At 44.2% G+C, this 14,571-nt stretch overlaps 1 protein-coding gene across 2 annotated transcripts in view; it reads left to right on the top strand.

Moving 5' to 3' along the window:
* Positions 1–14,571, top strand: part of QRICH2 (glutamine rich 2) — a 44,644-nt gene that overhangs the window by 9,494 nt on the left and 20,579 nt on the right. For both annotated transcript variants that reach the window (XM_075845187.1, XM_075845188.1), the window contains exons 3-4: positions 1,395–1,863; positions 6,971–7,062. In XM_075845187.1, coding sequence (XP_075701302.1) covers positions 1,395–1,863; positions 6,971–7,062 — 561 coding nt within the window. The remainder of the gene's footprint in view (positions 1–1,394; positions 1,864–6,970; positions 7,063–14,571) is intronic.

A 14,571-nucleotide genomic window follows, 5' to 3' on the forward strand; every position in this document is an offset into this window, starting at 1 on the left:
TGCTTTCTATTCTCAAACACCTGTTCTGGGTGTATTTGGTGCCAGAGCTCCTTTTGTTTTCAGACTTCATGTAGTTAAAAGTTACACACCCGCAATGGCTGGGAAGACCAGGATCAAGTAGAGTGCAAGTGCTAAATCTAGTCATGATAAGGGCTTGTCCACACACAACAGAATTGCTGCAGAAAATTTCGGCAGTAATTACGTTGAAAGTCAAAGGCTTCCTGCTGCGGCAAAAACGCTCCATTTCCTGCATTTTTTCCGGCAGAAAATGGTGTGGAAATTGGTGGGTTTTTCCAAATGTTAGGAGATGGAGGCATCTCCTATGAAAAACATAGCAATTCTGCACACTCTCCGTAGCAGGAATTGACATTCTGCGGTCCGAAATACCAATTTTACGCAGCATGTGGATGAGATTTGTTAAATCTCATCCACTATGCTGCTACTGTATTCTGCTGCGTTTTGTTACGGCCGAAATTCCGGCTGGAAAAAACGCGGCAATTCCGTTACGTGTGGACGAGCCCTAAGAAGGAACAGAACCGTGCGATCAATATGGTTGGATAAAGGTCCCCTCTAGTTCTATGTGCTAAAACATTGAGCTTAGACAGTGTGCGGGGGTGTAACTTTAGGGGGTGCAGAGGCTGCGTTCGCACCTGTGCTCTGGTGCCAGAGGGGGCCCAATTGCCCCTCTGTCCCACACGAGGACACCAGCACTGTCATATTTGGAGGGCCCTTTTACAGGTTTTGCACTGGAGCCCTTGAGCTTCACGTTACACCTCTGTTTGTCTGTTTATTCTAGAAGGGATTGGAAGAAAACTTGGAAGTATTTCAGATTTTGGCAAGATGCCCAGAAACTAAGGTTAGAATTCTGGAGGGGGAAATGACCGTTTTTGCCTGTAATTGGTTGTAGTTCCAAATGGCACGTGAATTCATACGTGTGTTTCACGTGAGGGAATAGCACTAGATTTTCTGGTTTAATTCTTAGAATTTGACCAATCGATCTCAATCCTTGATTACCTACATTTCAGAAGATGGCAATGTTGGGGGTCCTACCGACTGCTAGAATGCAGGGGACCACAAGTTACAGTTCCATTAATTTCTCTGGATGCAGCATCTCATACATAGATCAGCAAGCGGCTCCGTAGATGGCTGAGCGCGCCTTCATACTTCATGGTGCTATATTCTGACACGTCTCAGTGATGAGGATAGCTAAGGGTGACTAGCCACTCTAAATGCACAAATTTCAGCCAAGAATCCATAGACAGTCCCGTCATTTAGTGTGTGCATTACATTGTTACAAGGTCAAGAAACGTGAAATACAACCTGAAGGGTCTTGTAAAGCAAAAGCTATAGTTAGTAGTTTGACAAATGTAATATATTCTTCCTTCTGTCACCAGGATGCCCAGACATCAATAACTTCACAGCCTAGTGACAATGACATCAGCCCTATGTCCGAACCTATACAAGGTACCGACTTATCACAACCTGATGAACCCTTATTGGACACTTCTCAAACTAAGCGGTCTCAAGCTAAAGGCCCTGCTGTCCCTGTGAATACCCCACATGTTACTCAGGATGGGATGACCGCAAGTACATTGGAGGACTCTCAGATGGAGAAGTCAGGACTACAGCATGAAGGAGACCTAACCCATTCTCACCCTGGGGCCCCTGTGCCTGAGAATACTGGGATTAACCCTTCTATGACCAGCATGGACTGTACTCCTGCTCCTGGGCCACCTGGAGTGAACCTTGCTCATCCAACTGGGGCCACGTCTAGGGAACAGGCAATGCTTTATATAAGACTGGATGCACTGGAGAGAGACAAGGCAGACCGCACCGAACTTGGACTTTTGCAGAGAAATACAGGTAATGTTTATTTATCACATTGCTGTTGGCACTTTTTAGGAAATTGTCAGAAATTGCACATTTTTATTTTTACTTGTTCCATCTCCACATTGTACGTGTACTGTCTGACATAGGCAGAATTTAGTTAGACATAAAAGTTTGAGGACTAAAACGCCGACATGCCTTGGCAATACACATTGGCAATACACATATACAAGATATGCATTGAATCTCTATACAGCCTCTAAACATGTGCAGCTAAAAACTGTGGGTGCATTACATGTAATGTTTGAGATTCCTCCTACGCTCTGTACCTAAGAAGAGAGGACGTATGGGAGGGGGACTGTAGCATCCGCCTCCTCCCGGCATTCACGGCCGCCAGCCTGGATGTACTTACCGCCGGCGTCCCCTTCCATGGGACGCCGGCGTGCTCTGCCTCCTGCCGCAAGGACCCGTTTGCGGATGCATTTGAGTCCAGGGCCTTCAGTTTTGTTGTGTTTTTTTTCAGAGATCCGTGGCAAAAACGTGACAGAGCTGCGATGTGGTCTTTGGGCAGCCATGGGCCACCAATCGTAAGCGGGCATTGGCAGGAGGATGGCTAGAAAGCGAGGCATAACTTGCAAAGTAAACTATTTGCAAGACTGCAACTTTTTTTTAACCCTTTCCAGTTAACCCTTGACAGAGATATACTCATTACTACAAAGTAAGCCCTTTGATAGTTGGAGGGGAGATATTCTAGAACTGACGGATGATGACTGGCGGGAGGGTGAACTCTCCTTCTTCTATACTGTTGTGAGTGTTAGTAACTTTTTAATCCAGACCAGATTCTTGCACAGGATATACTATACCCCTACTCGCCTCAAGTGGATTGGTATTTCTGATTCAGATACTTGCTTCAGATGTCTATCCGAGATAGACACATATATACACTGTGTATGGTCCTGCCCTAAAGTCTCACCCTTTTGGTCATCACTCATTGAATTATATCATGACCATTTCCAGTTTCCGCAACTCCTGCCTCCCCAGGTTATTCTTGCTAGGGATCCTGAATGTTATTATACCGGGTTGCTATGATAAGATATTTTTTCATTTAGTGTTATTCCCTGCCAGGAAAGTTGTTATGTCAATGAAGATGATGGAAGTTTGAAGTACCATACACTGGCTCCAACTTATTAATAAATACGTGCCTTTGTATGAAAAATTATATATTTATAGGAAATGCGCATACAGGTTTGACAAAATTTGGTCTAGATGGCTATATACGCCTGAGACTACGGTGTCCACCTCAACCCGGTAGGGTTTTGTGTTGGGGCTTGGGGAGGGTCAAGCAGCGCAGTGTGATTCTCAGTAGTGTGTTTGGGTGGGTGCCTGAGTGTCTGAATGCAAAATATCTGTTCAAAATTGAGTGCATAATGTGCTGTGTTGATATGGTTGGCTATAACATCTGAAGGGTTAACCGGATGGAAACCTCCGGCTGAACCCCTTTAACGGAAGGTGATGTGAACAGGCCCTAAACGATATCACCCCATTCTCCGATGGAACCCGTCAACGGAACACAGACGGTGATGAGAACACAGCCTTAACCAACAAATATGTATGTATTTTGCTTAAATGTCATATTCATTATTATTCTTATGTTGTTTAAATGCATAAATAAAAGCTTTTAAAAAATAAACACATTAGGTATCCCCGTGTCCGAAAATGCCTGAAGTATAAAAGTATTTTTCCAATACGGTGAATGCCGTAGTTGGGGAAAAAAGGTCAAAATGTCCGAATCAGTTTTTTTGCCACTTCAACCCCCCAAAAAAATGGAATAAAAAATTATTGAAATGCCAGATATTCCCCAAAATGGTATTAATAAAAACGACATCTTTCCACGTACAAAGACGCCTTACACAGCTCTGTACACAGAAATATAAAGTTATGGGAGTCACAATACGGCAATGCAAAACATTTTTTGTTTCTTTCAAACTTTAAATTTTTTGTAAAGGTATTAAAACATAACAAAACGATATAAATTTGGTATCACCGTGATCGTGCTGACCTGCAGAATAAAGGTTGCATGTCATTTTCACCGTACAGTCAACAACGTAAAAACTAAGAAAATGGTGTAACTGCTGTTTTTTTCCAATTCCACCCCATTCTGAATTTCTTTACACCTTCCCAGTACGTCACACAGAACATTAACCCCTTCACGACTGTCATGGCTATATACGTTCCAACTGCCGATGCACCGTGCAGTTGTCACGTATATAGACGTTGATAGCCTGGAATGGGTTTAATGAGTGCTGTGCTGTTTCAATGTGAGCAGCGCTGCACTCTCATGTCGTCCGCGGCTTTGAGAGCCCCGGAATACACCCCCCACTGTAGATAGCGCCACACACAACCCCCTGTACGTAGCACAAAACCCTCTATAGATAGCGCCACCTAAGCTGGCCGGGGATTCCGCTACTGGAGAAGTCCCTGGTGTCACTATCCATATATGGACAGTGACGTCAGGGGCTACTCCTGGAGCGAAATCCCCGCTCTGGCAGGGGATTCCGCTTTTAGAGTTAACCCCTCACGTCACTGTCCATATATGGACAGAGACATCAGCGGCTCCCTGTAGGAGCGGAATCCCTCTGGCCGGGGAGCCACAGTGATGCTATTTACAGGAAGGGGGTGCCACTTACAGAGGGGGGGGGTGGCGCTATATGCAGGGGGGATGTTGCTATGTAATGTACAGGGGGTTTGCCGTGATGTACAGGGGGGGTGGCTCTATTTGCAGGGGGTGACACTATATAGGCGGTGTGGTGCTATCTACAGGGGGGTGCTATATACAGTGGGTGTGGCACTATCTACAAGGGCACTGTGCCATTATATGGGCAGCACCTACAGGGGACACTGGTGCTATTTACATGGGCACAGTGTGTGGAACTATGTGGGAGAACTGTGGCACTATGTGGCCAATGTGGCACTATTTACATTGGGCACTATGTGGGCACTGGCACTATCTATGTGGGCAATGTGGCACTATTTACAGTGGTATTGCGTCACTATCTACATGGGCACTGTGTTGTTTTCAGGGGGTTGGGACAAAAAACCACTAACGATTAAAATTCATCCAGTTTTTTTTAACGTCCATGAAAAACGGATGGCAAACGGCTGTTGAAAACGGTCAGACAGCCGGAAAATGGATTCAAATTTTGAGACACATTGTTGTAAAACTGCCATGAAAAACTGACAGTTGATCCATTGTTAACTGCCCTTTTGATCCACGTTGTGCGAATGATGGAGAGAGAAGACGACTAATTGTTACAGAGCTCTACAGTGTGTGTATGTATGTATGTATGTATGTATGTATGTGTGTGTGTGTGTCTGTACATACACATATAATATAGATAAATTAAAAAAAATTACAAAAAAGTGTTTTTTCACATTTTTGGTGATTTGTTTGCTCATAATGAAAATTTAAAACATGGAATTAATTAAACTAATCTAGAAAATGAAAGTAACATAAGCCTTGTAAAAAAACAAAGTAAAAATAGTTGTGATCTTCAAAGCGGTTGCAAAGATATTATCGTTTAAGGAAGTGCACATAAAAAATGGAAAATTTGACCTGGACACGGGCATCAATGACCCTTGGTCATGAAAGGGTTAAATAGTACCATAAGAAAGTACAATTTGTCCCATAAGGCCTCATATGGCTGTGTCAAATAAAAATAAATAAAAAAGTTATGACTTTTTGAAGGCGTTGAGGAAAAAACTAAAATTTGTCGGGTACTGAGAGGGTTAGGCCTCATGCACACCGTAGCTATGTGCATGGCCGTGATTTTCGGGTCGGCCGGCCGCGGAGTGTCACCCGCGAGCGCCCGCAAATCGCGTGCCGTGCACATGGCCGCGTCCATTATTTTCTATGAGCTTGGACTGCAGAACACGGTTGTAATAAGACATATCCGTTCTTACTGCGGTCCAGGCTCCTGGGCCGTGCACGGACCGTGGAAACCACGGTCGTGTGCATGGGCCCATAGAAATTAATGGGGCCGCAGTTCTCCCGTGGATTTTCGGGGAAATTGCGGCTGCAAAAGCACGTTTGTGTGCATGGGGCCTTAATATGGACTAGATTAAATATTCTGAAGATTGCGGGAAAACCACTTTAAAGGCCAAATTTGGAAAGAGAGAATTTAAATGGGGGGGGGGGTGTTTTATTTTTTTATGTAGCCATATAAAACTTTATTGAATATTGTAGTTTACATTCTAGCTACTGGAACACACACCAGACAATTTGTGATATGGGCAGCTCACTTTTCAGCTGTGCTTCACAGATTTAAAGCTGTTGTCTCAACATTAAATAGCATATTTATTGTATGCATAAGAAAAAATTAACAATGTTTGCCATTTACATTCTGTAAAAAAAAAATACAGTGAAGTTATGGCATTGATTACCAGGTGGCGCCATTCTATGTAAGTAAAAGTATACAGCAGTGTGCATGTCTATCTAATGACCTTAGTGCTGGTGTACACACGTGCTCAGTCGCTCTTTCCACAGCCAGGTCACTGCATAGTGATCCTCTGATTACTGCAAAGCAGCCAATAGAAATAGCTTTCTTCCATGCTTGTCAGGGAAGGAGCAGAGACTCTGCAGTAGCGTGACAGCATAGCTGAGGAGACTCCTTCTGCAGGGTAAGTAACAAGAGACTATATCGTCAGCAGCCAGAGTGGGAAGGAGATTGATTCTTCAGAGACCCTCCCCAGCACACAGAGTAAGCAGCAGCACCAAAAGAGTCATATGGAAGCAGCTTTGGGAAAAAAGGTGTTTTTTTTTTATGCTAGAAACGCTACAAATTACTTTTAAAAACTCTATAAACAGCATTTTAGGACTTTTGTATGAAAATGATTTACGGGATAACCCCTTTTAACTCTGTTAACATTTGCATGGGAGGCTCAGTTTGAAGCTTCATCGCAAGCATGCAACGCTATTTTTTGAGAATCGATAAATATTCAGCATTTTAAATGATCGGACCTCGACATGACTGGAATCGTGTCATACAAGCAATTAAGAATCTGTATTTTGGTATTTGTTATAAGCGTATGCATCTGTAATTGGCTCAGTTAGCTAATCCTGCTCATGTTAACTTTCTTCTTCTAGATGACCTTGATCTAATGCTGCATGACCTGGAGGAGAAGATGATCAACCTGAATAGACAGATGCATGACCTGAGAGGAGACCGGGATAAGCGGGTAAGAAAGTCGATAATTTAAAGTGAGTATCCACAAAGAAGTACAAAGACATTATCCGTATAATAACCAACAGCGGGCACCGCACATGTATTGCCACATACTCTACAAAACTCTAGAAATGCAACAAGACACAAATGGGTATGAATAAGGCAAAAGATACAAATTCAATGTTCCGCAAAAATATAATTTATTAACGATAATTGTACCACATGCACATTTAAAAAATAGTTAAAATAGCAAAAACATGCTAAACCTGTATAATTATAACATAGGAATGTTGCATCAAACCGTATGCATTAGTGCAGCATGATAGCGTACTGTCCAACAAGAAGGGAAAAGGGGTCTGAATGCCCCACGCGTATCGCCACATCGTGGCTTCCTCGGGTTTGTTGGTTGACAAAAAGAACGGAGAAGGACAAAAAAAACGGCAAGACAATATCCTCATTTATGTGGAAAGCCGAAACAACTTTAGGCAAAAAGGAGGGCACCATGCGAAGAATCGCCTTGTCTTGGTGAAGAATCAGAAACGAAGACCGACAAGAGAGAGCCGCCAACTCCGATACCCTCTAGATAGAGGTCACCGCGATCAGAAAAACCACCTTCCAGGACAGAAAACAAAGACAGAGCTCTCTCAAATGTTCAAATGGAGTTGACTGCAAGACATCCAAGACCGAATCCAGATCCCACGAGGAAATCAGAGGACGGTAAGGGGGGACCGCATAAGCCACCCCCTGTAAAAAGTTTTAATGTCCGTTTTAGACACCAAGTTACCTGCCCCTTCAGGGAGCTGAGAGCTAAACCTTGATCCAAATCCCGCTGTAAAACTGATAGAATCCTGGACAAGGAAAAACACAAGAGGGAAAGCTTGCGATCCTCACACCAGCCAAGGTAATCCTTTCATGTATGATGATAGATGCGTGCTGAAGAGGACTTTAAGCATAGTGAGGATAACACTCACCGAAAAAAACAGCTATGCCGTTAAACCTAGCGACCTTAAATTCTAGTGGAAGAGAGGTACCTAAAAGAGAAGGTCGGGATGGACAGGAAAAGGCCATGGGACGTTGGCTTACAAGGACCACTAGAATGGCACGAATCCCCTCCGCCCTGAGCCACTGGAGGAGCCGCAGCATGGGAGGAAAGACGTACAGGAGACTGAAGTCCGACCATGACTCCACGAGAGCATCCAAGGTACAGACCTCTGGATCCTGAGCTCGGGAGATGAAGCAGGGAACCTGGCGATTGAACCTGGAGGCCATTAAGTCCATGTCCAGACAAATTTGGTCGAAGATGTCTTGGGGAACAGACCACTTCCCTGGGTCCACTGTTTCGCGACTGAGGAAGTCCTCTACCCAATTGTCGACCCTGGTAATGTGAACCACTGCAAGAGCCAGAACATGAGTTTCCGACCAGACCAGGATCCTGGCAGCCTCGGCCATCACTGCGGCGCTGCGAGTGCTTTCCTGGTCATTCAGATAAGCCACGGCCGTGGCATAGTCCGTCTCAACCATCATTAGGTGTTCAGACAAAGACTTCATCTTGGTGGGAATAAAAACCCTTGAACCTTTTGGTTCTAGGGTACCAGAATGATGACCCCCTAAAGAAGCAGACAGTCGATTGCTTGAAAAAAGAGTGCAACCCTGGATGGGGACTGTGGAACAGTGGATGAAAGAAGTGCTCTGGAGATAGGCTGGCAAATTCAATTTTATATCCCAAAGATGCCACCTTCTGAACCCGGGCATCCAAAATGTGAGAGCACCAGTCGTCCTTGAAGTGCAGAAGCCTGCCCCCCATCCGAAGAAATTTGAGTGGGGGCGCACCTTCAGGTGGTCTTGGCCTTGCTGGTTCCAACCTTTGCAGGTGGAGGTTGGGGGGGCCAGGTCTTGGCCTTCTGATCGTGGTGAACCTGCAGCCTAGAGGAAGTGGTGTTAGAGAAACCACAAATGGAGCAAAAACTCTGAACCGCATTTTTGGCTGGGGTAGTGTGCGGTCTTTCCTGAGGAAGACTGGTGCTTTTACCACCCGTGGCTTCCGAGCATAATTTCGTCCAACCTAGGCCCCAAGATACAAGACACCGGAAAAAGAAGTCAGGGAGCACTTGAAGGCTGAATCAGCAGACCAATCCTTGAGCCAGGTAGTCCTGCGAATAGCAACGGGGGAAGCGGAAGCCCTCGCTACCAGACGAACCACGTCAAGAGCATCTTCGCAGATATACTTTGACGCATTGGAGATCGGGTGAGAGAGACTGACTAATTCCTCTTGAGGGGGATTCAAGAGCGGGCCATGACAGTTTTTGAGCCCATTCAGTAACCGCTCTGCTAACCCAGACAGGTGCAAAAATCAGGCGAAGGGCCTCAAAGGTAATTTTAGCAAAGGAATCCACACCCATGCGGAAGAATTGTCCCCTTGAAAGTGGTAGAAAACATCCAGCCGGCTAGAGTAGAACAACTACTTGTCTGGGTGCTTCCATTCCTTAAAGACAGTACCCTCTAGTTCCCAGTGGGGTCAAAAAACAGCCTGAGAATGTTGTGGCTGAAGGAAAAAAATGGAGTCAGTGGAAAGAGAAGGTGCAGAAGCAGTAAGCTAAAGTGTGTCAGACAGCTCTAATTAGAACCGCCTTAGAGGTGGGAAGTGGGGTAGAACCCCCTACCAACTGAATCCGAATCAGATAATTCACCGTCAGACAAAACCTCTCTAGGAGAAGAGGAGTCACCAGAAACACCTTGCCCACATGGGGGAGGTGAAACAGAAGAAGACAGTGAAAATGAAGACAAGCGAGAAACTCTAGTTCACTTGCGGCGTCGACCACAAGGGGAAGACATGGATGGGGAGTCCACATGAGCGCGGGCAAAACAAGAATCTGGCAGATGGGCAGACATGCCACCTAATATGGACTGAGTAATGTTAAGCAGGTTATCAACTGTCCTGTTCAGGAAGTCATGGCTCAAAATATATTAGACTGAAATTTAGACGAGTGTTCCAACAGACACTCACTCCAGGAAGTTTACCCAGCATGCTGATCAGTTGATTTTATATCGCTCTATATCGGAGAGGAATAAACACACAGACATCGCTTGTATGCTCAAAATACTACTCTGAGGTTTATTGCCAAACTCTGTTACAATAATATCATTCAAAAGGGGTGTAGGCTTGAGGTTTACCAATTAGAGGCAATGTGACAATAATTCTGATTTAGTCAATAGCATACAATGAGAATATTTCATATTGACACACATTACATTTCAAATGTAATGTTATAATTCTTCATTAAATGCTGACATCAGGTTTGCAGCTGGAGACAAGAGTACAACAGAATTCTTATGAGCTGTTCTTTCTCATGGGAGTTTTTAAGGAGTTATATTCACATACATACAAAATGTTGCGATCAGCTAGGCTGGTAATTGCAAGATTACAGGAGAAACATTCAAATATTACATATATTTCTGAAATAGAAAGGGGGGGGGGGTCATTACAGGTGGAATACAATTTGGCCTGCTTGATAATTCACAATGTAATTTAAAAAAAGAGAATATAAGCAAATTGACCATCCATCACAGTCCAGAAAAGGGAGTTCGCCCATTCTGGATCAGCACCCATCGCACTAGGGGTGAGCAACACTGGGGGGGGGGGGTGCAGAGGCCACAGGCATTTGTCTAGAAGGTTGGCATGCATCACTTAAGGAAGTAGACTCCCCACAACAAAATTTAGTATTGCACTTTGAGCAGGCATAATAAATGGCAAAGGTAGTCTGGCCTGAGAGTGTTACTTAACTTCACACTGAAGTAGTGAAAAGGAAGATGATCACTCAAACTGCGTAGCAAAGAGAACTCCTATTCAGGGAGTAATGACTATTTCACCTAGCGCTGCTAGAGAATTGTAACTGACTGAAAACTAGCACAGTAAGACATTCTCCCTTAGGAAACTGACTCAGCGCCTGTAGGCTGAGAATAGGGAAAAAAGCGTGCTAGAGCGCTATTGGTGCATACTACAGTGAAGGTGTCCCCACCCCCGCCTGTGCAGTGAAGTGCAAAATGGTAACTCTGGCGTAATGGCGCCAGCCATACAATAAAAATATTACTAATTGCCCATAGTGTTCAGGGAGAGCTGAAAGACCAGGATAAAAAAAACAGGGAAAAGGTGGAGCGCTACAGTGCACAAGCGGTGGCCCGGTTTGGGGAGGGGGAGTTAACGCTCACCTAACTCTCCATATCCCAGATGTACTGACCAGCAGGAGCACCCCCTCATTGTTACCGCCTTTATTAATGAGACACTGGTGGAAGAGGTGTTAGAGCTGCTCTTTAGACTGGTGATTGACAGAGGAGCTGGCGCTGTTGTTCCGCTTGTCTACATAGGCAGGTTGGACAACAGTGCATGATCATATGACGCTGTGCGCCCGCCAACGGGAAACACAGGGAGACCCTGTTGCCCTAGTTCTTCATGATGAAAAGAATAAAACACATAAAATAAAAAAATAAAATTCTTGGTAGAGACTCGGCTGCCATCAGCAGAAGTGTCTACCTCCTACAACACTAAGCTAAGGCTGGATTCACACGACCATGTTACGTCCGTAATGGACGGAACGTATTTCGGCCGGAAGTCCCGGACCGAACACAGTGCAGGGAGCCGGGCTCCTAGCATCATAGTTATGTACGATGCTAGGAGTCCCTGCCTCGCTGCAGGACAACTGTCCCATACTGAAAACATGTGTCGGTGGGCAGGGTATCTCCTGTAGGAGTCGTCACTCTTTTATTTCATAGTGTCAAGCCTCCAAGTGGCAAAAGCACATACCCACCAATGTAACGAACCAGAAAATACCTTAAACCCCTTAATAACCAGCCTATTTTAGACCTTAATGACCAAGCTATTTTAAGCTTTTTAAGTTTTTCTATCGTCGTATTCAAAGAGCTATAACTTCTTTATTTTTGCATCGACATAGCCGTATAAGGTCTTGTTTTTTGTTGGTCAAGTTGTATTTTTTTTTTTTTTTTTTTCAAATATATTTTTTATTCAAAGCCAGAACAGTTACAAGTATGCAATGTGTGTCACACATACAATAATACGTACATCAAATAACAATGTGTTCCAGCTTCAAAATTATTTTCCATTTTACTTGTCATCATTAAGTTACAAAGCAATTAATAAGGCAAAACAAAGCCAACAATTCCCTTCCCTCCCCCCAACTCTCCCCCATCTCGGTGAACATTTTCTTAACTAGCCATCAGCATGCCTAGCGTGCCCTGGATGCTCTGTGAACTATACCATGATGTGTGTCGAAATGTGTGCATGAACACCCCTATCTCTGCTGTGGGATAATGTTGCTCGATGAATGTACGCCAAGTTTTAAAAAATTGTTCTGTAGACCTTTCTTTGTGTCTTTCTAGGTCCGTTTTATCATATCCCAATAAAGTCTTGAGAGTAGTCACGACCTCCGCAATTTCCGGGACCGATGCCTGTAACCAGTGGCGCAAGATGCACTTCTTGATAGCCAATAATGCCATATGTATTCCTTTCCGGGCCACTGTATTTTTTAATAGCACCATTTTGGGTTACCTATAATTTATTTAACTTTTATTAACATTTTTTTTGGGGGGGAATAGAAAAAACACAGCAATTTCGCAACAGTTTTTTGCGTCCTAAATTTATGGTGTTTACCGTGTGGTATAAATAAAATAACTAATTTATTCAGGTGGTCGTTACGATTGCGGCGATACTTATATACAGTAAAAACACTATAAAAGCAATATTTTAGGAGCCATAACTTTTTTATTTTTCTGTCAATGCAGCTGTATGAGGGCTTTTGTTTTGCTGGATGTCTTGTAGTTTTTATTGGTACCATTTTGGAGTACATGCGACTTTTTTGATCACTCTTTTTTATAAAAATTTTTGGGATATTGGATGAACAGAATACCGTAATTCCGGCATTGTTTTTTTATTTTGTTTTTTTACGTCGTTCACCGTTCGGGTTAAATAATGTAATTGCTTTATAGGTGGGGTAGTTACAAATGCGGCAAAACCATATATGAGTAATTTTTTTTAATTTTTTTTTAATAATAAAGCATTTTTAAAGTTTTTTCAGTATTGACTACCGAGGTTTGAACCAAATCACGGTCAAACACAAGTACCCCTTGCCGCTCGTCTCAGGGCTTATAACTTGATCCGTATCCGCAAAGGTGACGAGTGGAAAACCGAATTCAACACCCCAAGACGGTCACTACTAATATCTCGTGATGCCCTTTGGACTGTGTAACGCTCCAGCTGTGTTCCAGGAGTTTGTAAATGACATCTTCCGAAATCTGCTGTATGTCCTGTCTGGTGGTCTATCTGGACGACATCCTGATCTACTCACCCAACTTGACGACGCATAGGAAGCATGTTCACCAAGTTCTGTTGCGGTTAAGGGGGAATTATCTATATGTTAAACTCAAAGTGTGTGTTTGAGAGGAACTCTTTGCCCTTCCTGGGCTACATTGTCTCTGACCGTGGCCTCAAGATGGATCCAGAGAAGGTGAAGTCCGTCTTAGAGTGGCCTCGTCCACAGGGTCTTCGGTCGATACAACGATTCTTGGGATTCACGAACTTCTATTGGCAATTTATCCCAAACTTCTCATCTCTGACTGTTCCAATCTCGGCTCTCACCAAGAAGGGGATGAACGCCAAGGTTTGGCCTCTGGAGGCAGAGTCTGCATTTACCAACCTCCAGAGCGCTTTCACCTCAGCCTCCATTCTCCATCACCCTGATGCATCTCGGCAGCTCTTTCTGGAGGTGGTTGCGTCTTCCATTGGTGCTGGAGCACTACTATGTCAAAGGCACTCTAAAAGGCAAGACGGTGGCCTGTGGCTTCTTTTCAAAATTATTTTCTCCTGCTGAGCGCAACTATTCCATTGGGGATCGGGAGTTGCTGGCTGTCAAGTTAACCTTAGAGGAGTGGAGACACTTGTTGGAGGGCGCTACTCACCCTATTATCATTTATACAGATCACAAGAACCTCATGTACCTACAGTCGGCACAACGACTAAATCCTCGCCAAGCCAGATGGTGGCTGTTCTTTACATGATTTCAATTCTTGCTTTGATTCTGTCCGGCAGACAAGAATGTGAAGGCTGATGAACTGTCTCGATATTTTGAAACGAATGACTCTGAAGAAATTCCTCAATATATCGTAGATCCTTCTAGGATTATTGCCGCTAACCCTTTCCAAATTAGAGACATTCCTCCCAGAAAGTATTTTGTTTGCCTTACAGACAGGATGGGGACACCGTTCCAAACTGGCTGGTCACTCTGGTGTCCGAAAGACACAGAACTTCATAGCTCGTCATTACTGGTGGCCCACGCTGCCTAGAGATGTTGTGGACTATGTTTCCTCATGTACGAACTGTGCCTCAAAGAAGTTACCCACTCCAAACCTGTTGGTCTGCTCCTACCCCTGTCGGTTCCTGATGCCCCTTGGCAACATATCGCTATAGTGTCCAATATAGACCTTCCTCCTTCAGCTGGATGTACCATGGTCTGGG

The sequence above is a fragment of the Rhinoderma darwinii genome, chromosome 13 (genome assembly GCF_050947455.1).
Source record: "Rhinoderma darwinii isolate aRhiDar2 chromosome 13, aRhiDar2.hap1, whole genome shotgun sequence".
NCBI lineage: Eukaryota > Metazoa > Chordata > Amphibia > Anura > Rhinodermatidae > Rhinoderma > Rhinoderma darwinii.